At 41.9% G+C, this 26,262-nt stretch overlaps 2 protein-coding genes across 7 annotated transcripts in view; one reads left to right on the top strand and one right to left on the bottom strand.

The window, feature by feature from the left end:
- The window catches only part of CREB3L2 (cAMP responsive element binding protein 3 like 2), a 316,327-nt gene extending 305,654 nt beyond the window's left edge, over positions 1 to 10,673 (bottom strand). Inside the window, exon 1 of one of the 5 annotated variants that reach the window (XM_033958250.1) lies at positions 10,546 to 10,673. The gene's annotated coding sequence lies outside the window, so the exon portion shown is untranslated. Of the gene's footprint in view, positions 1 to 3,519; positions 3,663 to 7,819; positions 7,844 to 10,144; positions 10,327 to 10,545 lie in introns of those variants that run through there. The other 4 variants (XM_033958248.1, XM_033958247.1, XM_033958246.1 and 1 more) reach the window with 4 other exon arrangements.
- SSBP1 (single stranded DNA binding protein 1) overlaps positions 10,160 to 26,262 on the top strand; it is a 128,535-nt gene continuing 112,432 nt past the window's right edge. The window contains exons 1-2 of one of the 2 annotated variants that reach the window (XM_033958251.1): positions 10,160 to 10,296; positions 22,802 to 22,863. In XM_033958251.1, the coding sequence (XP_033814142.1) occupies positions 22,840 to 22,863 (24 nt within the window). In that variant the 5' untranslated portion in view covers positions 10,160 to 10,296; positions 22,802 to 22,839. Of the gene's footprint in view, positions 10,297 to 10,440; positions 10,462 to 22,801; positions 22,864 to 26,262 lie in introns of those variants that run through there. The other variant, XM_033958252.1, reaches the window with a different exon arrangement.

Below are 26,262 nucleotides of genomic sequence, written 5' to 3'. Positions count from 1 at the left end.
TTTTGGGGCCTGTTGCCCGATGGCAGTGGCAGTGGCTTGGGGGAGGGCAGGGAAAAAGAATGAACGAAAGGATGCAGGCAGAGAGACAGAAAGAAAGAAGGGAAACAGAAAGAAAGGGGGGCAAGGAGACAGAAAGAAAGAAAGGGGAGGGGGCAGGGAAAGAGGAAGAAAAAAGTTGGCGGAGAGAATGAGGTCTGGAAGCATACAGCAGGCTGAAAGAAGGGAAGAAATATTGGATGCACAGTCAGAAGAAGAAAGTGCAACCAGAGACTCATGAAATCACCAGACAACAAAGGGAGGAAAAATGATTTTATTTTCAATTTAGTGATCAAAATGTATCTGTTTTGAGAATTTATATCTGCTGTCTATATTTTGCACTATGCCCCCTTTTACTAAACCGCAATAGCTTTTTTTAGTGCAGGGAGCCTATGAGCGTCAAGAGCAGTGCTGGGCATTCAGCGCAGCTCCCTGTGCTAAAAGCCGCTATCGCAGTTTAGTAAAAAGGGAGGAGGTATATTTGTCTATTTTTGTTTAGTTGTTACTGAGGTGACATTGCATAGAGTCATCTGCCTTGACCTCTTTGAAAAAAACCTCGGAATATAAATACAGTGTGCTTTGTGGTTTTTTTAAAATTTTATTGTTGGTAGATCATTTTAACTTGGTCATTTTAAAAGTAGCTCGTAAGCCCAAAAAGTGCGGGCACCCCTGTTGTAGACAGTCTCTATAGACAAAAAACAAGCTGGAATTTCAAGGGCTTCGATATTGCCAATTGCTTTAGCTGCTTTAAACATGACAGCTGTGCTGCAGTGTGTGCACAGCCTGCAGTCTTGTGGTGAAAAAATGGCGCCACAGCGTTATTTTTAAAGAGAATGGTCCTGAGCCAATCAAACTTGCCATCATTTGATTGGCTGAGGCTGCCTCTTTGTGTAGCAATAATCAAAAAAAGAAACACTGTAAGCAATGTCAAAAGGAAAATACTATTACTGACAACTGTCATAAGGTATGTACATTTAGCTTGTATATCCACATCTGTTTCCATTATTTATTTATTCTCTATTCCATTCTCCCCCATTATATGAAAATATCATTCAAGCATTTTAATTGTGGATATCCTGAAAACCTGACAGGCAAAGGGGTACTCCAAGACCAAGCTGAGAAACACTGCTCTGATTCTTTCTATCGAGCGAAGTCCCTCAAGGCTCCATTCTCTCTCCAATTTTCTAACATTTTCTTGATCCCTCTTGCTGCCTTAATGAAGTCCTTAAGGATGAGTACAGTACCTAATCATATTTTTACACAGATGACATCTGTATCATAAAGCCATATTTTTGGGATGGTCATATCTTCAGCTTCACTTGGAAGTACCTCATGGTACATGTCTGCTGGTAAAGTTGTACCCTCAGCTGACTTACCTACCAGCAGCAGTTTGGAACAAAACTCTGCCAAAATTTTCATTCGTGAATTTTTTTGCCTACTTTGTTGACCTGTAGAAATGGAAGCAAGTTTGCAAAAGATTTCAAACTTGGCGCAGAAATGTGCCCCAAGGTGTTGTACCAAACTGCAAAATTTCAAACTCCTAGGTAGTTTCCTTCTGCCGTAGTGCTTAAGCAAAGTTGGCGTTTTAGGTCACACGAGGCATGGGAGTAGATCGATTGCTTTTGTTCAACCACCCCTAGCTGACCTGACCAAATTGAAATAGATCAAAAATTTTTTGCAGAGTTTCATTTGAGACCCTAGAAACACCCCTGTAAAATTTGGTTGGATTTCAAGGGGGTGGTCAAGCATGGGCGTCTTGGCCAATCTGAGCCTTAGGCCCCTCCCCAGATGCACCAAGGTTAGAGCCTAAGGCTCTGATTGGCCTGGATGCCTAAGGCCCCACCCATAGGAGTGACCTTAAACAACCTAAGCCAATCAGAGCATTAGGCCCCTCTCCAGTGCATCGGGGAGGGGAAGGCCTGCCATTTTGAAGAAGTGAGCCTGCTGGCTGGAGAGAGTAGGCATCCCTCTGGCTAACCATCTAAGTAAGGTAAGGGGGTTGTCAGTGGCACAGGGGGAGGGGTTGAGTGGCGGCAGGAGAGAGTGGACATTTCTCCCAGTGCCAAGGGGTGTGTTGCTTGGTGGTGGGAGAGAGTGGGCATCTCTCCCACTGCTGAGGGAATGTTGCAGGGGGGGGGGGGGGATGTTGCTTGGTGGCAGGCTGCCGAGGGGGTGTTGCAGGTGTGTTGCTTTGTGACAGGAGATAGTGAGCATCTCTCCCATTGTCGGATGGAGGGTTGCTTGAATTTGGCAGCTTGATGTGATGGTTTGAGGTTTTTTTGCATTTATTCTGCGCATGTGCACATGCAAATTTAGCAAATCCCCACTATTCTCCGCCAACCTCATTTGCATGAGTGTTTTTCGGAGAATGATTCGCTTTTTAAAAAATTGCTACTATAAAGGCTGTGACAGCGGCTCATCGGTTTTTAATGTAAATTTTTAAGAATCTAGCCCTCAGTCGGTACCAAAACTTCTAGCAGTTCTAGAGTGCGAACATGAGACAGGGGTGTGAGAAAACTCCCTGAAACTACATCTGTTAAGTTCTATTTGCAAACATTAAACAACAATGTTGATTAACCACAACTAAACAAAACAAACAAGTTGGAAATAAAAGGAACCATCCACTGTGTGCCATCTGCACCATTAGTTCTATTGCTCTTATGAGTGAATTCCTCTTCATTCCTGATCCTACCCGGCATGTGATAGAAAGAAGACATCTGACTAAGCAGGCATGTCTGAAACAGAAAGCAAGCTAATATACATCTGACAAGATTGTCATCAAGAATACCATTCCTGTTTACAAGAAAGAAGATTAGCAAGATAAGAGCCTAATCTTTCCTTCTTGTGCAACAAGACTGGTAGTCTGGGAGGGACAGGGGAGGGAATAGGGCTGGGTGCAAAGTCAGGTAGGGGAGGGAGGGGATTGGATGTTGAGCCAGGCAGGAGAGGGAGTGAGGGAGGGGGGCTGGGTGCAGAGCCTGGCATGGCAAGGCACTTGAATATAACTCCACACCCTGTCAACCTTTTTTCCTCCTTTTCGGGGGGGGGGGGGAAGTAACCTTGGTTTATATTCTGCTCAGTTTATACAGTAGCGTAGTAAGGAGGGGGCAGTCCACCCAGGGTAGCGTCTTGGTGAGAGTGCAGGCACCTATCATCCTCTCTTCCCCCTGCTCCTTGCCCACTCCCACTGCCACACATGTGCGCCACTTCCTTCCCTCGTACATCTGTAACATTCCTGGCATGAGCAGAAACCACCAATCTGCTGTCGCGCCAGCTCTTCTTCAGACATCACTTCCCGGACCTACACCTAGGAAGAGACATCAGAGGAAGAGCTGGCCTTGGTGCAACAGCAGCTTAAGGGTTGCTGCTCATGCCAGGAATGTTACAGAGGTACGGGGGGAGAAGCATGTGGAGGCAGGAAGAGGCGCCTCTCCTTCTCGCTACACCACTGAGTTTATATTCAAGTAAATAGGGTAATCATACCAGAGATGCAGGCAGTGCCCACTGCTTCCATCATTCCTGCAACCTAGCAGGGGCTCAGTCAGAGAAAATCAGGAGTCCTCTTGTGTTCAGCAAAACCAATATGATGTGAACACATCTTGTTAGGTGCCATCGACTTCTGCTCGAGTCCTAGTTTCTTGATGAATTGCAGATCTAAAAAGAAACCGGTTTTGTGCTAGTCCAGAAACGGTCCCCCAGCATCATCTCCATGGTGAGACACATAATTGGTAAAATAATTAAAATGTTTCACAATAGCAGTGAAACAAAGACTGTTTATTTTGGGAGTAAACCTTACCTTGAAGTAGAGAATGATAGGGGACAAATTTTTCCATTCCCGCCCCATTCCTGCAAGTGCCATTCTCATTTGCACAAGCCCCAAACATTTTAAAATGTGTAAGTGTTCGAAGCAGTTAAGGCAGAGCTTACAGGAATGGGACAAGGACAGGACAGGGAAATTGAGTTCCTGTGGGGACAGTGACAGGGATAAATTTGTCCCCGTATCATTCTCTACCAGTCTCAAGTAGAAATACAAGGATGCAATGTCAAGAACCAACAAACACACTTTCATGGTGCATAGGGGAAGAGCTGCTTCCCCTGACGTCCAGAAGCCGAAAACAAAGAGAAGAGATGGGTGTAAAAGGAAAAAAAACAAAAACCTTAACATCCCTTTACGCCTGCAAGCACCAAAACAAAGAGAACGTGTAGTGGCATAACAAGGGGGGGAGGCGGGTGGGGGGGGGAGATCCGCCCCGGGTGCAAGCACTGAGGGGTGCTCCCAGCCTTGAAGCCGTTGGCGTCCGGTTCCCCCCCTGACGTCCGGATTCTCTCCCTGGCCCCCACACCGTTTGCGGTGGAGAAGCAGCCTGCAGTGGGATCACGATGCCAGCGATCCCTGTGCTGCTTCCTTCGCCGCGGTCCCACCCCTCCTCTGACGTCAGAGGAGGGGTGGGACCACGACTGAGGAAGCAGCGCCGATGCAGTGCAGGGATCGCTGGCATCGCGATCCCGCTGCAGGCTGCTTCTCTACTGTAGGTGGTGCGGGGAGGCCAGGAGGATGAGCGTTGGGGGGGGCGAGCGGTCCTTAAGAGTGGGTCGGGCATCAGACCATCAGGGTGGGGCGGGCAGGCAGGCCTTCAAGGGGGAGGGATAGGCCTTCAAGGGGGGAGCAGGAAGGCAGGCAGGCCAGGGGGACAGGCCTTCAAGGGGGGGGACAGGCAGGCCTTCAAGGGGGGGGGGGACAGGCCTTCAAGGGGGGGCAGGCCTTCAAGAGGGGACAGGCCTCCAAGGGGATCAGGCAAGCAGGCCTTCAAGGGGGAGGGACAGGTCTTCAAAGGGGGGGACAGGTCTTCAAAGGGGGGGACAGGTCTTCAAAGGGGAGGGGGACAGGCAGGCAGGCCTCAAGGGGGGGGGACAGGCATTTGGGGGGGGTGCAGGCCTTCAAGGGGGGGAACAGGCCTTCAAGGGTGGGATGCAGAACTTTAAGGGGGAACAGGCCTTCAGGGGAGGGGGGCCCTGGTGTAGAAGTACACGGAGGGAAAGAGGGGTTCAAAGAGACGCACATATACCGGACTTTGGGTGGGAAGAAATAATGGGTCTGAAAATAGAGGAGAGGGAGAGAGATGATGGACCATGGTTTTTAGGGAGGGAAGGAACAGAAAGGGAGAGAAGTTGGACACAAGGGATGGTGTGGAGGGGGGGATAGAGATACTGGATAGGAGGGTAGTTGGGAAAAGAAAGGGAGAGATGGTGGACCCTGGGGTGGTGGGGAAGGAGGGAGAGATGCTAGATGAAAGGGTAGTTAAGAAAAGATGGATCTGTGGAGGGAGACGAAAAAAGGAAAGATGCCAGACCTCCTGGGGAGGGAAGGGAAACGGGGAGGACAGAGATGGTAGATGAATGGTTAGCATGCAGAAAGAAGGAAGAAGGAGACTCTGGCAAGCAAGTTATCAGAAGACAACCAGAGCCTTGGACCAACAAGATTTGAAAAATAACTAGACAACAAAAGGTAGAAAAACTAACTTTATTTTCTGTTTTGTGATTACAATATGTCAGATTTGAAATGTGTATCCTACCAGAGCTGGTGTTAGACCGCAAACGTGAGCTAGGATTTAACAAAGAGAGGAAAAGTCCTTTTTGTTTCTTTATTTTATTTATACCACAGCGCCAGTGTGGTTAGGAGAAGCCAAAGGGGGTGAAAAAGCTATAAAATAAACCCACCAGGATGTTTGAAAAAAACAAACAAACACCCAATTGGGCAGGAAAATCGAATCAAAAAACCAATTCAATCGAATCGAAAAAAAATATTTTTTTTTCCTGAATCAGGCAGCACTAGTTTGCGCTACTGTCTTAGACTTTAGGACCTGGGATTGGGGAGAGATGGCATCCTCAGTACTTTATAATGCAAGTGAAATGAGGATTTGGTCAGACTTTTGAAGGGTGTGCAGAAGAAAAATTTTGTATAGGCTGGGGACATGAGACAGCAGGAAACGGGAACTTTTCTTCCTTCTATTTTTGTGAATGGCAAGGCTGAGGATGTCAGAGAGTTCAATTAAAATATGTGCTTTATAAGAAAATATAATAATGTGTTTTATAAAGTTTATAAGCATTGCTGGCTTACCCAGTGAGGTATTCTTAATGGTGGTGGTGGTGGCAGCGTGTCAATGTGTTGAGAGGAAGAGGTGGTCTGGGAAATTCTGCTGAGCAAACTCTGGGCCCATTTCCACCCCCCAGTTAGTCCACTCCACTCAAATGGTTCACACACTGAGTGTGTCTTTGGGTGTTGTGCCTGGGTAGTTGTTTTGGGATCTCTTCCAGTGGTTTGTCAGTATCTCCTTGTAGTCCAAGGAAGGAAACTTTGTTAACCTTAGCATTGACTTTCAGAATATGTTTGTAACAGCGCTGCTTGTGTGGCATTAGACTATGTAGTGATCGAAAGAAAAAACCAGATCTTTGCACATTTTTGCACTATATGGTGGGTATATGAGGAGATTCGCATTTCCCGCACAGCTAAGTCCTTGTGAAGTTACCTTGTTCTTTCTGTATTTGACATCTAGCAAGGTCTCTGTTTGGAAGGAAAGATCTTAAGCTTAAAAATGAAGTGGCCAGAAGTTATGGTAAAAGCATATAGCGTTGCTGGTTTAAGAAAGGTTTGGACAAATTCCTGGAGGAAAAGTCCATAGTCTGTTATTAAGACATGGGGGAAGTGTCTGCTTGCCCTGGATCAGTAGCATGGAATGTTGCTACTCTTTGGGTTTTGACCAGGTACTAGTAACCTGGATTGGTTACCATGAGAATGGGCTACTGAGCATGATGAACCATTGGTCTGACCCAGTTAGGCTATTCTTATGTTATGTTCTCATCTGTAGGGGCCTTTGTTTTCACTTCTTATTTTAATGTGTTTTTTTTCTGGGAACTTATCAGTGTTTTTTATAATGGGAACAAAAATGGAAGAGAATTAATGTGTGTGGAATGGGGGGGTAACTAATTTCTTCAGCTAAATAATTCAATCCACCTCAACCAGACATAGGAGAACTCACGCACCATTCACACACCCTCCAACCAAAATCGTCAAAAGAAAAAAAACTGTTCGACAATTCCTAACACTCGACCCCCAACTCTACAACCTATTGACCTCGACCACAGACTACAAAACCTTCAAAAAAGAAATAAAAACCCTTCTATTTTAAAAAAAACACATAAAACCGAACACAATCAGAACTGTCCCAAGCATCACCTGCAACTACTCCTTATGTACTTCTGATGTCATGACAATTCAGACATAATTTATGTTATGTTATGTTTGGAATAATGGTTACATATATGAGGGTCAATAAAAGAAAATTTTCACTGCCTTTTATTCCGTTTCATGGTTATTACAAAAAATATTTTTTTACATGAGGGGGGGTATCAAGAAATGATGGGCCCATCAAGGTCAGTTAAACTCCAATAATATTACCTCTAAAACAGAACCCCATATGGACAACAAACCTCCCCTCTGCAACACTAATAGGCTTTAATTTCACACACACACAAGCCAATCACACAACAGGTAGTAACAGGGAAAAAGAAAGGAAAGAAAGGTGGAGAAAAAGCCTCAGTTCAGCAGAAAAAGCTCTATGGTAGCCTGCAGGGAGATGTTACAAAACACACCCGGACACACAGCCTTCAGTTGTGAAAAAATGGGTAAATCAGCACTGTAGCAAAGTAGTCCGGGATTCAGCGTGAACACAGCAAAAAAAGTGAACTTAGCTGCTTCGGCATCCAGGATCTCTCAGTCCTTCACCTCCTGGGTCCTGCAGCCACTGAACCCGACGGGGAACCCTCCGTTTCGCTCTGGTTGCTGCATCAGGGGTTTCAACTTCACTGCTTCTCATAAGTTCTATCCAGACCCACCAAGCTCTTCAGGCTCTCACACCACTTCACAGAACAATACCAGTGCTAAGACACTCCACAGCCTCCAGCTAGAAATAGCACACAAGCTCCACCTCCAGACACGATCCACCAATCACAGGCATTCAAACACCAAAGAAGGCCGTCCACTCAATCCGGGCATTCAGTCCCACAGGCTGAACAGATTGCAGAGTGAAAATCCATTTTTGCTCTTTCTGCCAGAGTAAATGCCTCCAATTCCCCCGGCGAGCAGGGTAAGCAATATGTTCAATTACTTTGCAACGTAGAGCCCCAAATTCATGATTAGCTTTCAAACAGTGTGTCACCAATGGCTCCGCCAACCTCCGAGTGTGCAGACAGGACCTGTGCTCAATTATTCTGGTCTTGAATTGATGATAAGTGTGTCCCACATAGATCATAGAACAGGGACACACTATAATATAAACCACCCCCTCTGTTCTACATGAAGTGGTACTTCGTAGTTTATAAACTTTACCAGTCTTAGGGTGCACAAACCTGTCAGACTCAATCATTACAGGACACACTGAACACTGACCACAACTTCTGTGGCCCCCTGTAGTCCCCATGTCCAGAACAGACAAAGCAGGTCTCAAAACATTAGGGCTAAGTATATCACTAAGGTTCCGATTATGCCCATAAGAAAATAAAATCTGAAGATGTTGTAAGCTCGGATGTACCCTTAAGATGTTGGAGTGTCGGCGAATGACCCGCTGTGAACTTCTGGACATATGATTAAATGTGGAGACAAAGGGGACCATGTCTTGAGACCCCTGCCACTGACGGTATTCAAGTAGAACCTCTCTATGGTTATATAGGGCCCTTTTCCTGGCCCTCGCTACCACATGGATGGGATAACCCCTGTTAACAAATCTCTCCTGTAGTAGGGCTGATTGGTGTCGAAATTCTTCATTAGTGCTGCAGATGCGTCTGTAGCGCAAAAATTGGGCAAACGGGATGCTGGTCTTCATGGCATATGGGTGCATGCTGCTAAATTGCAATAGAGAATTACGATCAGTTTCCTTAACATGTACAGTGGTATGTATCGAGCCACCCTCAATTTCCACAGTAACGTCCAAAAACACTATCCTTGTGCAATGGAAATTCATCCCAATTTTCCCCATAGGCTGAATCCTGGACTACTTTGCTACAGTGCTGATTTACCCATTTTTTCACAACCGAGGGCTGTGTGTCCCGGTGTGTTTTGTAACATATCCCTGCAGGCTACCATAGAGCTTTTTCTACGGGTTCTATATTTTGGAGTACAGGGTTAGCCTTGAAAGGTGGAGTTTTTTGCCAGATGAAGCTGAACTGAGGCTTTTTCTCCACCTTTCTTTCCTTTCTTTTTCCCTGTTACTACCTGTTGTGTGATTGGCTTGTGTGTGTGAAATTAAAGCCTGTTAGTGTTGCAGAGGGGAGGTTTGTTGTCCATATGGGGTTCCCATTTCCACCCCCCAGTTAGTCCACTCCACTCCACTGGTTCACACACTGAGTGTGTCTTCAGGTGTTGTGCCTGAATAGTTGTTTTGAGATCTCTTCCAGTGGTTTGTCAGTATCTCCTTGTGGTCTAAGGAAGGAAACTTTGTTAACCTTAGCATTGACCTTCAGAATATGTACGCCACCGAGACCGTGTCAAAGAAATACACAGCTCGAGGGAACTTATATCAGCTGGGGGGGGGGGGGGTAGCACGATCACGGGAAGACCTTTAAAATTAATAATGGCTCAAAGAATCATATCCTGTGCGATGCAAACTGACATCATGGAGGTGGGGGCTCACCACGAAAGGGGAAGGCTTTTAAGGTGGATATTGAAGAACTGGAATTGCAGGAAAATGCGAAAAACTCAAGCACGGATTAAAAATATAAAATACAAATATATTCATAGTCCACATATTTATTAAAGCAGAGGCAAGAAACAATCAAACTAAAAAAAAAAAAAAGGATCTGGAACACAAGAGTCTTCCCCTAAAGATTTCCAAGGGCCAGTTCTGCAACCTTTCCCCATACAACCCCAACAGAGGGACTCAATGAGGTTGAAGCCGGCACAAAATATCACCGTCTTAGAAACAAACCAAGCCTAAATCCTATGTCGCAATCCAGCATATTTCCCTCATTCCCAAACTGCACTTCCGCGCGTCCATCTTCCAATTTACCACCCCACAAATTTTCTTCTCTGACATCCCACGCGCCCAAGACAAACCTGAATCCTTTCCCTTCCAACGCCACATCCCTCTTTCACAGCACTTCTTTACCTCAGCCTTTTTCAGTCCTGCCGGGAAACAGGAAATTGCGACAGAGAGGCGGAACACCAGAAAAAAGAAACCACCGGCGAATTAAGGCAGAAGTTTGAAGGTAAGATGAGGAAAGGAGTTTTAAGACTGAGAAAGAAATGCTTGCTCGTAAACAGGGCGGAGGGAGAAACACATTAGACTGAGAAAGGGGGTGGATGGCCGGCCGACCGTGTGCGAGAGCATGACAACTTGGTATCTCTGAATAGTTGGCTGGGCCAGGACTCAGGTTGCTCATTTCCTCCCAATCGCTTCAAACCAAGCACTTTATTACAAAAATGGTTATGGCAATGTAAAGAAATTAGGTTCTTACGTAGATTTAATCTTCTTTCCTGTAGAGGGATGTAGACTGTAGGTGTCCTGAACGATTGGATGGTTACCCTCACCACGTGTCAGAAGGCGTTTTCTTTAGCTGTCTTCTTCCTCACTATGCTGTAATCCTTCAGTTTGTACCAAAGCAATCAAATAATCAAAATACCCAGAAAGGTGGGTGTATGTATGGGAGAGTATGGTGCAGTGGATAAAACTACAGCCTCATCACCATGAGATTGTGGGTTCAAACCCAAGCTGCTCCTTATGACCCTAGGCAAGTCACCTAATCCTCCATTGTCCCAGGTACAATTTGCTAGTCCACTGGTATAGACAAGGAAAAATGCTTCAGTATCTGAATAAATCTATGTAAACTGTTTTGAGCTCCCCTGGGAGAATGGTATATAAAATTGAATGAATAAATAAATAAAACTCCCCAAATAACTATTCTGTTCTGCTCTGTAAATATGTATACATGAATTTAAAAACATTCAAACTTAAAATAAGGTGGACCAAATAAGCCACCTACCTGAATGCAACCTGCACTAAGAGCTAATGAACAACTTTACTTGTTAGGCTCCTGAACTGAAGAAGCCTCCTTTCTCTGTGACCCTGCTTAATAGGGAAATGAAACATCTATTAAACCAGATGTGACAGAAATAGTCAACTCTACTGTAGTACTCTTCTTGACATCAACAGACAGACAGGCTTCAGTACCTCTACCCGTCTACAGGAAAGATTATAGAGATTAGAACCTAATCTTTCTAATGCAACGGGTGTAAAGGTCCTAAACAGCTGGGACATACCTAAGTAGTTCCTAGAGTCTGAGGGAGAACAGATGAGCCTGCTACCAGCACTGAGGACCCAAAAGCTGTGTTCAGGTGAGCTGCCACAGCCACCCTGTAAAATTTTGTGAAAGTATGAAGGGTAGACTACGTTGCTGCTCTACAAATTTCCTCGTGGGATCGCCCGAGGGGCATTTGCTTTTAGCAATGTTGGTGATTGCATTTCACTCCTCCTGTACACTGCCAATATAGCCAAGCAAATCCATCTGGAGATGGAAACCTTAGAAGTTGGCCTTCCTGCTGGCTCAGATTTGTCAAGACAAACAGGTGATCAGTTAGCTGAAACTCATTCTTTTGCAGATACACAGGAGTCCGTACTGTAGCTGTTGATTCCCATTGTTTGCAAACTGCAGAAGGATATCACTTTAAGAACTTGAAACTCCTCCCCTTCTGCAGTGGAGCGCAACATCCTCAGTTATTCCTTCTGAAAGTGAACTCAGAAGGTGTGTTTTGCTCTTCTCTGTTTTTCTTTATTCTTTTAGGTGTATTTTTTTCTGTTGGATTTTGAAATTCTTCATGACTTCGGTGCACTGAGGTCCTGTTCAGGTATACTCTGTCAGGAAAAGGACAGTCCCATGTGGAAGGACTGCTGCTCCCAGGCCAATCTTGCAGAGTACCTTCAGGAACTTGGGGGTCTGTCCCCCTGGGAGCAGCACACCTGCTGATTTTATCAGAGGCTTGAGTGCAGGCTGTGTGGCCCCTGAGTAAGAACTCTAGGGGTATCAGGAAGCAAGCTGCATAATTTCTTCCCCTCTTGTGTGAGGAATCCCGGGGGTGGGAGTCAGTGGTCGTGGGCTGGCCAACAGCTAGAAGAATTCCTTTAATAGTTGAGATCTGAGCAATTTCTGAGGCAGAAATCTCTTCCCCTAGACCAGACTGATTTAGACAAACAGGCACCAGAAGTCACAGTGAGTACTCCCATTATTCCCTTTGGGGGCTTGGAGTTTTGAGTTTTAGTGGTTTCTGGGGTTAGTACTCTGGTCCTCCCTCCTCAAAAACCCTAAAATCACTAATTTAAATTTTTTTGCATTTAGCTCCAATGGCCTGTGTATGGTGAATTTTTTTTTTTTTTTTTCCTTTTGGCAGTCATCTTGGATTTTTAGCGATAGTATTTTAAACTTTTTCTTCTTCAAAACCGCTCATTTTTTCAAGTGACTGCTTCTGATGGATGCCCCAGGCCTTTCTAATCCTGGATCCTGTATATATTGTGCAGAATTGCCAGTTGAGGAGCAGCTGTGTGCCGTGTGGGAGTTTCAGGCTCGGCCCTCCCAGTCAGTCTTCAAAGGCCTTGGAATCCCCGAAATCCCAGAAAAAACAGTTTAAGGGGAAGAGATCCTACTCAGATGAACCAAGCAGTGATGGGGCGAAATGCAAGCATGTGGTGGTGGATAATTCTGCACCCCTTCTCCAGTGTGGGGTTGCACAAAGAGCCTCAGGTCCCCCCATGCAAGCCGTCTCAGATAACATTTATCACCTTAAGATCTCAACAACTCTTTGGTAATTCTTATGTAACTCTTATGACATCTATTATGCTATTCCTGTAAACGTTTATGTAATCTCTGAAAACTTTTATGTAATCCGCCTTGAACCGCAAGGTATTGGCGGAATAGAAATCACTAATGTAATGTTTTGTCATCTTTTTATTGGAAGGTGTTGCTCACTGGTAGAGCTGTTGCCTTTGCACCCAGAGGTGAGATCAAATCCCAGTGCTGCTCCTTGTAACCCTGGGCAAATCACTTAATCATTCAGTGCCCACCACTTTGAATGTCAGTGCAAATCTGTGGTGAATCCAGTGTATCAGAGCTTGAGAAGTCCATCTGTGGTGATTTCTTGCAAAATTTGAGGTATATTAAGGCAGAGGCTTTTAAATCCAAATTGGGAAATCCAAGATGGCTGCTGCAATAGCAATATTAGCAGTAAAAATTACCTGGCAGAGCTAAATGAAAACTCAAAATATTTGGGGAAGGGGTTTTTAGAGATGGGAGACCCCCAGTCTGGCCCTTGGAACCCTCTAAAATGCAATTTTTAGAGCCCCCCCCTCCCAATTTTCCCCATAGGCTGGAATAACCAGTTCCTCACATGTGCCTGCTTGTGCTGGGACTGGCTGAGCTGCTACTGGAGCTATGAAGGAGAGAAGATTTCTGCCTCAGCCAATATATAAATACCAGGTGTTTGCTTCTTTGGGCTGCCAGCCAGACCTGTGAAGGCGGGCTGAGACCTCCACAGCTACAGCTCCTCATGCATTGACAGGGGGGGGGGAGGAGGAAACCACTGTGAATCTCTGGAATGATTCGGGGTCACACAGCCTGCGCTCAAACCTCAGACAAAATCCGGGGTGAGTTTCATTATAAAGGGAATGATCTCCAAGCAATCTTGTCCATTACAGTAGGCTTACTAGGCAGGTACCCTGAGAACAGAGAAGCCTGTTAGCTACAGACTCCTACTCTGAGAGTCTGTGTCTTCTTGTACTCAGAGCTATTCCAGGAGCACTGGGAACCTCTGCAGCACTGAAATCCAGGAATAAAAAACACAAAAAATAAAACAAAAAAAAAAGCAGATCTAATACCTTCTGAACACGTTTGCAGAAGGGAAAAAAACTGAGGAATTATAGCAAGCTCACTGAGGAAGGAGGCGGAGCCGAAGAAAATGATTGGTGCCTTCTGCATTAACACACGTTTTGAGGGTGATTACTCATCTGTTCAGGACCTCTACACCCGTTGCAGTGGAATAAGAGTTTTACTAAAGCTTAGAGTGGGCTCATGAACTGTCTATGTGCGCTAAATACCATTTAGCTGATAGGTATAAAATAAGATGTGCAGCATTTTGTGTACATTAATATCCAATAACATGCACTAAGTTTTAGTAAAAGGGTCCCATCTGACAAAAATAATTATTATTTCTTTGAATGTTTCTAACAGAATAACCAAATCGATAATTTTTTTTGATGTAACTGTAAAACTAATTTGAAAAGTTTATTTTTCAAAAAATTATATCTTCATCTGGTCATTAATATTATTACTAGTATTAATCATTTCTATAGCACTACTAGATATACGCAGCGCTGTACATCAAAATACAGAAGAGACAGTCCTTGCTCAAAAGATCTTACAATATGGTTATACTAGCAAGAATGAGTATTTCTGTAGAAACCATGATTTAAATCAAGCCTTTCCGACTAGAGATTTAAGTCGTGATTTAAATCAATTTGTGTAATTTGGCACTGGTTTCAGGTTGTAAGCTATGTGCTGTATTTTATGTGTTTTAACTATGCATGTATCGTTGTTGCCCACATAGATGCTGGATATGTTGGGATATAAATATTTTTTAAATAAATAAACAAATCAAATTCACAGTGATTGCAAATCTATAAATCCCTTTGGCAGTGTCGCTCACAAATATGTTGAATAGAATCAGCTCCAATACCGATCCCTGAAACTCTACTATGTTCAAATTTCTTTCTGCTAGGTTTATTCCATTCACCACTACCCTCTGTCTTCTGTCAGTCAACCAATTTCTAATCCAGGTCACCATTTTGATTCCTAAGTACAGAAGCCTCCTATGAGGAACCATGTCAAAAGCTTTGCTAAAATTCAATTCTGTTATGTCCCTTCTGGATTCCATATGCTAGGGGGCTCATAATTGAAACAGAAATACCTAAAAGACAGGTTGTCCAAGTGCCGATAATTGAAACAGGTTTTTAGACGTATCCAGAGACTTTTTAGGCCTCTGAATCCCGCTGTGTGCCCAGAGCTGAAAGGGGTGTTTTTGAAGGAATGGTTAGGGCGAGATGTGGACTGTAGGGATAATCGAAAGTTTTACAAGGCTGCCTGCTTTGTGACTTAGGCGATCTAAAAACAGGTCTAAGTGACCAGATAACCACTGCAGACACAAAGTACAGACCCCCACACACTCTCCCAGTGATCACTGACACCCCCCCTGCCATAAAAATCAGAACATGCCTGCCTCTAGAACAGTGGTCTCAAACTCAAACAATTTGCAGGGCCACATTTTGGATTTGTAGGTACTTGGAGGGCCTCAGAAAAAATAGTTAATGTCTTATTAAAGAAATGACAATTTTGCATAAGGTAAAACTCTTTATAGTTTATAAATCTTTCCTTTTGGCTAAGTCTTAATAATATTGTAATTTATAGATAAAGAGACATATGATCAAAAAACTTTATTTTAGTTTTATGATTATGATAAACATACCGAGTGCCTCAAAATAGTACCTGGCGGGCCACATGTGGCCCCCGGGCGGCAAGTTTGAGACCACTGCTCTAGAACATCAGCATCTGGCATAGGAAAGCCTAGTAGAGCTGTACAAATTTGGCTTAAGTAGTTTGGGGGATGGTCTAGTGAATCATAGAGAGAAGTACCCAAGCCCATAAGCCACTCTAACCACTGCATTCATGTTGGAAAATGTGAGTCCACCAAAACCCTACTGTACTGCCATATAGGTGGCACCTGCAGCCATAAGGGTTATTGGGGTTGTAGACAGGTGGGTATAGTAGGTTTTGGGGCTCACCATGACCTGAAAGGGAGTTGTGATGAGATGTTTATGTGGCATCCTTTTTGTGAAGTTCACAGCAGTGCCCTGTAAGGTGCCCACTACTCTGATGCCATGCCTGGGTGGCCAGTCCATCACTTTGCTGGTCCCTCCCATGTTCAAAAGGTCTTGTTCTAGGCGTTTTGGACTTTGATGATTTTTTGGATGAGAATATAGTTTAAAAATAGACGTACTAGTGGTCTGGATGATCAAATGGCCGGATGTACATGTATTGTGCTTCTTGCACTGTGCTCTTCAATAGGGGCCAGGTTTGCTCTGCGGTTTCTGCTTTCCTTGAGCTGTTTCTGAGTTTTTCCTTACTATTGCTCTCATAGCATCATAGTTCCCTTTCTTGAAATTTAAAGTTGTCACTGTGGTTCTTTTCCCTTTTGCTGTACCTACTTCTAATTTGTACTGGATCATGTTGTGATCGCTGTTTGCTAGTGGTCCTACTACTTCCACTTCCTTTGCAGGTCCCCCTAGTCCGTTGAGGATTAGGTCGAGAGTGGCATTCCCTCTCGTTGGTTCCTTGATGAGCTGATCCATAAAGCAGTCCCTCACAGCCTCTAAGAATTCTGTTTCCCTCGCACAGTTTGAGTTTCCAATACTCCAGTCTATCCCGGGGTAGTTAAAATCCCCCATTACCGTCACGTTCCTGTTTTTGCCTTCTCGCCTCAGTTCTGCTGCCAGTTCTTTGTCTTTTGCTTCCGTTTGTCCAGGCGGACGATAGTACAGTCCCAATTTTATGTCAAAGCCATTTCTTCCTGGTAATTTAACCCATAATGTCTCCAATCCTTTCGCCTTTGTATCCATATCCACTCCGGCCGAGGGAATGGTGTCTTTTATGTATAGTGCTATTTCTCCACCCTTCTTCTGAGTCCTGTCTCTTCTATAGAGTTTGTACCCTGGCAGTACTACGTCCCATTGGTTATCCTCATTCCACCATGTTTCCGTGATTCCAATGATGTCTAGGTCCTCTTTTTTGGCTGTGACTTCTAATTCTCCCATTTTGATCTTCAGGCTCCTTGCATTTGCGTACAAGCAATTTAAGTCCTGGTCTTTTCTTTTCCCTGCCGGTTTTCCTTGTGTTTTGCTTCTCTTACCATCCCCTATTTGAGCTGCCAGTCTCTGATTTCCGCTCCTTTCCTCATTTTTTTGGTGCATCTTTTTCGTCAGCAACCTGATTTTTCGATTTCTCCTGTTCTTCTAATTCTATCTGTTTGCCCCTCTTATTGTTCATCAGTTTCTCTTGTTCCTTAGACTCCTGTTGTTCATCTTTTGCTTGTTCCCAGCATTTTTCCCGCTCAGTATTTTCTTTGGATACTCTTGTCCGAACCGTTGACGACAGGTCGAATGTCGGCTTTCCCCTTCTTCTTAGTTTAAAGCCTGCTCTATTCCTCTCTTGACATTGTTTGCTAGCAGCCTCGTTCCTGCTGTGCTCAGGTGTAGTCCATCCCTCCTGAAGAGCTTGTTCTTTCCCCAGAAAGTTGTCTAGTTCCTCAGAAAGTGGAATCCCTCTTCGTCGCACCATCTCCTCAACCAGGCGTTTATTGCTTGTAGCTCTGTCTGCCCTCGGTACTGGCACAATCACTGAGAATGCTATCTTCTGTGTCCTCAGCTTCAGTTTCCTCTGCCACGCGGCTTGACCAAGATATTTCTATGACTAAACAAGTACAGGAGTCCCTAATCAAAGATAACATTAATCTAAGAAAGAAATTGGAAACACTTGAAAATAACTCTCGGAATAATAATTTGAGATTAATTAACTCTTATACTTTAACTTCACCTTCCGCAGATGAACTATCTCTATTTTTCGATACAAAAATTAAAGACATTAGATCTCACCTCGAAACATCTATACCTACCCCCCCCCCACTCAAACCATCAACGCTTCTACCCAACTCTCTTTTAGCTCTTGCAATCATTTCAAAATGCCTTCACTAGCACACCTTCTTCTTATAATACAATCTTTAAACTCTCCTAATAATCTCTTAGAGAGCATTCCCCCGTTCTTACTTAAAAAATTCTATTCTTTCTTCGGCCCTTTCATCTGGGAAATGATTTCAAAATCTTTTTCAGAAAGCACAGTACCCAACACTTGGAAATCTGCACTCGTCTTCCCAAAACTCAAACAATACAACTCAGATCCTTCTCTCCCCTAAAACTATCGTCCTATCGCTAATTTTCCTCTACTCTCCAAAATCACGGAAAAAATCATTCACTCCCAATTAACAGACTTTCTCGAAAAAACTCATGCATTACATCCTTGTCAAACAGGCTTTCGCTCTTCACATTCTACAGAACTATCTTTACTAGGCCTTATTTCAACCATACAATACTATCATGAACACCAAAAATCTGTCATTCTAATCTCTCTAGACCTCTCCGCAGCTTTTGACACTATCGATCATTCTCTTCTTATCTCTAGATTAAAAGATTGCCGCATTTCTGGTTCTGCACTCTCTTGGTTCTTATCTTACTTTCAAGAACGCAGCTCTAAAGTCTGCGTAAAAAACGAAATTTCCTCAACTATATTTCAAACTTTCGGAGTGCCACAAGGTTCAATATTATCACCATTATTATTCAATGTATTTCTCTCTCCTCTCCTTACATTAGCCCAATCGATAGGATTTACTATTTTTGCCTATGCAGACGATATTCAACTTCTTCACCCTATTAACACCACTAACATCTCTGACATAAAAGACATAAATAATAAATTGGATAACATAAACGAATGGCTATACACAAATAAACTTTCACTTAACATTGACAAATCTTGTGGAATCCTACTCCCCATTAAAAAATCTGAATCATTACCAGGAACTATCTCTATCAAATCCATCCCACTACATATGGAAACTAAAATTAAACTACTTGGCGTCATTATTGATAGAGATCTCTCCTTTCATGAACATATTAGTTCCGTAGCAAAGGTCTGCTTCTATAAACTTCGCATCATCAGATCATTAATTTCCATTCTAAATACTGATTCTATTACTATACTGACCCACTCTTTAGTAATTTCTCACTTAGACTACTGCAACTCGCTCCTTAACGGCCTCCCTCAAAAAGAACTACGACGCCTTCAACTGATACAAAATACCGCAATAAAACTTATCTATAAAAAAAACAAATATGATCATGTCACTCCTCTCTTAAAGGAAGCCCACTGGCTTCCAATTTCTTATCGTATCACTTATAAAATTATTCTACTCACTTTCAAAATCAAACTCTTACATCAACCTACATTCCTCGATAAACTCCTTATACCTCAAAGTTCCACTCGCACATTAAGATCATCTGACCAAAAACTTCTCTATATTCCATCCCTCAAAGATTCTTATTATACTCGCAAAACAAACTTCGCTATAACAGCCCCTACATTATGGAACTCACTTCCACAACACCTCCGCGACGAACAACAACTAGTCAAATTCAAGATCAATCTAAAGACTTTCTTATTTCGAGATGCTTTTAATCAAACCTAAAAGCATCTTCTCTCTCTTCTTTCGGCCAGCAAGCTTCCATTATTTTAACGCTCCCCTCCCTTTTGTTCAATCCTCCCCCCCACTCTCTCCTTCTCACCTATACAATGTAACTTTTTCCCTTTCCTCACTTACTGCCCTCACACTCCAGTACGTCAACTCTTTGTCATTTATGTTTAACTTTAGACATCTTTTTGCACATACTACTACATTTAATTCTTTTTTTTAATTTTATTGTTAACCGGCCAGACAATCGTTTGATGGTCGGGATATTAAAAACCAATAAACTTGGAAACTTCCCTAGATTAACTATGGTTACTCCTAGGGAAATGCTTAGGAGATACCTGATAGAAATTTTGCAAGTTTCAGAAGAAACTTTACCACCATTTGTTCAAGTGTATTACTTGTCAAACAAAGATGGGGCTCAATTGCAGTCTAAAACACCGAATCAGGCACCACTGAATGTTTCTGAAATTTTAGAAACATCAGATAGAGAAACAGTTGTATCTTCTACAATGATTTTGACTGTAGCTCTCGCAATAGATAAAATATGGTTATTGAGACTTTTCTTTAAAAATAGACAGAAAGAGTTTCTTTGTTGTAAAATACAAATGTTTCCTGACCTCTCCAGAAAAACTCAAAAACGACGTAGAGAATTTTTGTTGTTGAAACATGGAGTCACTTCACTGGGGGGGGCGACGTTTTACCTGAGACATCCTTGCAAGTGTATTATTTGTTACCGTTCAGTTAAATATGTCTTTTTTGAACCACAACAGTTAACTGCTTTTCTGGCTATGTCTCGACTGGATAAAGAGAAACCCAACAGCTCGATAATTTATATAACTGCCCATACCTCAGTTCTGTCTGTAATTTATCTTCTTATATTATTTCTTCTTTGCTCGCTTTAATGTAATCTTGGATCTATATTTTGAGGACTTGAGTTGAGTCAGTTGGAAGAATTTTCTTTGCATTTTGTTTAATTTGGTCTGATTATGATTTATATTGGCTATAGGTCATATCCTACTAACTTACTTTCTGTACAAGTAATTATTTGGTATGTAATTTGAAAATCAATAAAACAATTATAAATTAAAAATATGAAGCGTAAAAGAAAAAAGAAAAAAGTTGCAAAACTCCATGTTTCAAATTCTTCATGGACCGGCAGGAAATTTTTTGCGGAATGACACCATGGAATCAAGGGCGAAATACTCACGTGGATTAAAAACTGGCTGGAGCATAGGAAACATAGAGTGGGGGTAAATGGACAATTCTTAGACTGGAAGAGCGTCACCAGCGGGGTGCTGCAGGGCTCAGTGCTTGGACCTGTGCTCTTCAACATCTTTATAAACGATCTGGACATTGGTACGATGAGCGAGGTGATTAAATTTGCGGACAATACAAAGTTATACAGAGTAGTAAAGACACAAGGGGACTGTGAGATCTGCAACGTGACATCATCAAGCTCGAGAAATGGACATGGCAAATGAGGTTTGATGTGGATAAGTACAAAGTGATGCATGTCGGGAACAAAAATCTCATGCACAAATACAGGATGTCCGGGGCGGTACTTGAAGAGACCTCCCAGGAAAGGGACTTGGGAGTTCTAATCAACAAGTCCATGAAGCCATCTGTACAATGTGCTACGGCGGCAAAAAGGGCAAACAGAATACTAGGAATGATCAAGAAGGGGATCACGAACAGATCAGAGAAGGTTATCATGCTGCTGTACCGGGCCATGGTGCGCCCTCACCTGGAGTACCTCATCCAGCACTGGTCGCCGTACATGAAGAAGGACACGGTACTGCTCGAAAGGGTCCAGAGAAGAGCAACTAAAATGGTTAAGGGGCTGGAGAAGTTGCCGTACTGCGAGAAGTTAGAGAAACTGGGCCTCTTCTCCCTTGAAAAGAGGAGGCTTAGAGGGGACATGATTGAAACATTCAAGATAATGGAGGGAATAGACTTAGTAGATAGAGACAGACTGTTCACCCTCTCCAAGGTAGGGAGAACAAGAGGACACTCTCTAAAGTTGAAAGGGGATAGATTTCGTACAAACGTAAGGAAATTCTTCTTCACCCAGAGAGTGGTAGAAAACTGGAACGCTCTTCCAGAGTCTGTTATAGGGGAAAACACCCTCCAGGGTTTCAAGACAAAGTTGGACAAGTTCATGCTAAACTGGTGAGACTGGACTCATTTGGAGCACTGGTCTTGACCTTGGGGCCACTGCATGAGCGGACTGCTGGGCAGGATGGACCATTGGTCTGACCCATCAGCGTCGATTCTTATGTTCTTATGTTCAGTCCGCGGACCAACAGTGGAACACTGAGTTCATCAGGTGATTATTTAAATTTTTATTTTAGTTTATCTTTATTAGATTTTGATATTCCATCTTATTTGCAATTGCAAGTCAAAGCATCTCACAGGTTTTGCGATTTTTATGAATATTTTAACAGTGAAATTCTGTAAGCAAATAATTTGTGTGCATTGGTTGTGGTATAGAGATTGTTATTTAACATATTTTGTACCTTTTTATGAACATGAGAAAATACAGGTTGGGTCAGACCAATAGTCCATAGAGCTCAATGGCCTGCCCTTGAGGGTTGTCAGTTTGGATCACTGAAAATAACGAAAGGTTTAATGGGGAGATGATCTGTTGCTCACCTTGTCCAAACCTATTTTTTTCTATTTATACCAGCCTTATCAAACTTCGGTATGTTATCTGACAAGAGTTATATTTAATTAAGTTTGAATGAAAAAGGTGCTTAGTTTCATAGTGTCCCTTAGTAATATTGAAAAGGTAAATAGCCATTCCCTGTTAATTGCAGACAAAGTCACCTTAGGATTTGAAAATCGGATATGGAGTCTAGGCTCCCTATCTATACAAGTCTGCAAGGACTACCGGTACATCTTTATAAACAGTCCTAGTAGGGGTATTGTAGTAATGTTGTATTCTAAATTTTAACTATTTTAAGTTTGATATTTTCTACAATAGTGGAACTGGGTTCGAGAGAGCTAGTTGTGATTTGATATTGTGTGTGTAATGTACAGTGCTTCGTACATCTGGTAGCGCTATATAAATAAATAGTAGTAGTAGTACTGATGGTACACAAGGGTATTGTTATTGTAGTATAGTATTTCTTAATAATTTATAATTATTCATGGGACTGTCATATTAAAATATCTTTGAATATGTTTGTTTTTCCTCCAGGGAAAGTCATTTTATGTACTTGTTGTTTTGTAATTTATATATTTGTGTTGTTTTTACCTGTATTTTATATATACTTGTAATTTGCCTAGAAATTCATTGATAGGCAATTTATATCAAATTTTATTAAAACTTGAATGGTGTATGTGGATTTATAATTAGCCTTTGTATTCTTCTAGGTACTGTGGCTAAACCAAACAAGTGAAAGATTGGCAGAATGCTGCAGAGGCCAGTATTGAAGGTAAGAATAAGTTGGTGGTGTACTCAAAAGTAACAAAAAAGAATCCCCAAAGAATAATATGACACAAAAAAGTGTTATAGTATCGGAGCAATGTACTCAAATCACCTAATTAGAAATATTATACATGTTTATTAATTTTAAAATTGCAAAATATCACAATATTTTCATAAAACAACATACACATACCAACACACAAACATTACAAACAGACCAAGCACCATATAACATATAACAAACAGTATATAAGAAACAGCGCTGGAAGGGCCACAAAAAATCATGCAGAGATATATATAAATATGACTGTATTCTAAAATTCATAAATCACTTAGCTTAAGTGTTCAAAGTCTTCCTGGAACAATGTCCGCAAAGAGTAAAGCAAGCAAGATGGTTGCAGACCGTCCAGCGGGAGAACATCACAAGGCAAACATCAGGAACGAATTTGAGTTAAAATCCAACAGCCACACCATCAAGTGCAAGTACAAATGTGCTATCGTTGAAAAGTGTAATGGGTTGAATGATCAAAAAACAATCTCAAACACAAAGATGGAATGCCAAAAAGGCAGACGGTCTTCTAACACTTCCTCAACACAGGCCGTGTTTCGATGAAATCTTTGTCAAGAGGAAGAAATCAGCTAAAAACAAACAAAATCAAATGTACAAAACACCGACATGAACAAGAGCAAAAACACATCATAAAATACAAAATATAAATTAGCTAAAGACAGTCATACCAGGCAGGGATCCAAAACTAAAACTGAAGAGCAATGCTGAGTTCACAACCGCCACACCTGACAGTATGGAGACTGAGAGGGGGCGGAGCCACACCCAACAGTATGGTAATTGAGAGAGGGCGGAGCAATAAATAACCACTATAGCCAAAACAAAAATAACTTTAATGAATCTGAAAAAAACGGCAAACAAGCAACCTTAATCTCAATCTCAATAAGGTATCAGCCACCCTATCTCTTTATTAAGACCATTAGGAATAACAGTCTGCAATGCAAAAATCAGACGTTGCTCCTGGTACACAAGTAAGCGAGAGATGTCCCCCCCAGAGTTGGCAACAAACTGTTTGAGAACACAAAATCGTAGATCAAATAAAGAATGATTAAATTGGACCCAATGGTCCACTAACGGGGCTTCACTCTTAAGGGTTCTAATGCAACTAAGATGTTTAGCAATATGGGTTTTGATAGCCCTTTTTGTTTGGCCAATGTAAAGTTTCTGACATGGGCAAAAAAATCCCATATACAACCTGAGTAGAATTGCAATTTGTCCTAGATTGAAGAGAGAACCAAATATTAGCATTGAGGATAAGGACTTTGTCAGTGCTCAAAGAATATTGACAATACCGGCATTGGCCACAAGCAGTGTGGCCACGCTCATACCTGACAAAGTCAGGGGTGAGACCACGATGTTTCAAACGTTCCCTCAGATTTTTGCCACATTTAAAGGCAAATCTAGCACTGTTGTTAAAAACTTGATGATGGCTCAGTAGGTGCCAATGATGGCTGATGATATTCTGTATACGAGTGGACAGAGGAGAAAACGGTAAAACACACATGATCCTACGATCTAGAACGCTAAGAAATTCGATCATGTTATGCCTTTGCTTGAGAAAGCACATTGGCTGCCGGTTATATATCACATAATATACAAATTAAATTTACTCACTCTCAAATCTATAATTTTTAAAACTCCAGCATTTATTTATAAATTTTTAATCCCCTATAATACTTCGAGAGTATTACGATCAACTGAACAACACTTATTAGTTGTTCCGTCGTTAAAAGTTATTGGTACACGACGTCACTCCATTTTTTCAGTTACGGCTCCTCTAGCCTGGAACGCCTTGCCAATTTATTTGAGAGAAGAAAGAATTCTAGATAAATTTAAGAGCAAACTTAAGGGATTCCTTTTTAAAGACGCTTTTAGTGATTAATTGAATTTTTTCTTTTTTACATTTTATATTAAATTTCTCCCCTTTTCCTAATGTTTTTAACCTTAAATGTTTATTTTATATTGAATTGTATTTCTCCCCATAATTTTACCCTTCTTTGATCATACATGTTAATCAGTCTTGTTGCTTATGTCTAGTCATGTGATTTTATGTCATGTACTTTTATGATATTTTAATATGTTTAATATTAAGTTCTTTTAGTTTGTATGTTTACCCTAACTTTGTAATTTATAGATGTACATAGCTTAGAACCTGGAATAGGCGATTTATCAAATCTTATAATAAACTTATAATAATAAACTAAACCTCATGGGACTTGGGGTAAAATAACCACTGACGGTCAGCATAGGAGGCACGTTTTACCGCACGTTTGATCACATTAGCGGGATACCCCCGTTGACTGAATCTATGTGACATGAGATGACTCTGGTCTTTAAAATCATTGCTAGAAGAGCATAGACCTTTTAGTCTGAGCATCTGACCGTGGGTATACTATCACGTAGGGGCTTAGGATGATAACTGTGATAATGTAATACTGTACTAGAATCAGTAGATTTTCGAAATATAGAAGTATTAAACTGTCCCTCATCATAGTATAACTGAATGTCTAAGAAATTGATGGAGTTAGAATGATATGCCATCGTTAACTGAATGTTCTGGTCACAATGGTTCAAATATATCAAAAACCTATCCAAATTAGAGTGAGATCCCCCCATATGGCATTCCATCTTTGTGTTTGAGATTGTTTTTTGATCATTCAACCCATTACACTTTTCAACGATAGCACATTTGCACTTCATGGTGTGGCTGTTGGATTTTAACTCAAATTTGTTCCTGATGTTTGCCTTGTGATGTTCTCCCGCTGGACGGCCTGCAACCATCTTGCTTGCTTTACTCTTTGTGGACATTGTTCCAGGAAGACTTTGAACTCTTAAGCTAAGTGATTTATGAATTTTAGAATACAGTCATATTTATATATATCTCTGCATGATTTTTTGTGGCCCTTCCAGCGCTGTTTCTTATATACTGTTTATTATATGTTATATGGTGCTTGGTCTGTTTGTAATGTTTGTGTGTTGGTATGTGTATGTTGCTTTATGAAAGTATTGTGATATTTTGAAAATTTTAAATTAATAAACATGTATAATATTTCTAATTATGTGATTAGAGTACATTGCTCCGATACTATAACACTTTTTTGTGTCATATTATTCTTTGGGGATTCTTTTTCTTGATTTTGAGGTTCATTCCTGAATCTCCTTGTTTATTAGTTATAGCTCTCTGTTTTGCTTTTGTTTAGTACTCAAATGTAAACCAAGATTTTTGGGCAAAAAATGATATAAAAATGAGGGTCTCGGTTTATATTTGGGTGCACCTTAAATACTGGTGGTCCAGTGGTGTGGTGAGCCGGGACAGGAGCGAACCCTCCCTCTCCTGAG

Source organism: Geotrypetes seraphini, chromosome 9 (genome assembly GCF_902459505.1).
Source record: "Geotrypetes seraphini chromosome 9, aGeoSer1.1, whole genome shotgun sequence".
Classification (NCBI taxonomy): Eukaryota; Metazoa; Chordata; class Amphibia; order Gymnophiona; family Dermophiidae; genus Geotrypetes; species Geotrypetes seraphini.
Note: the sequence above shows the minus strand (reverse complement) of the source record. Positions and strands in the feature narration are given on the sequence as shown.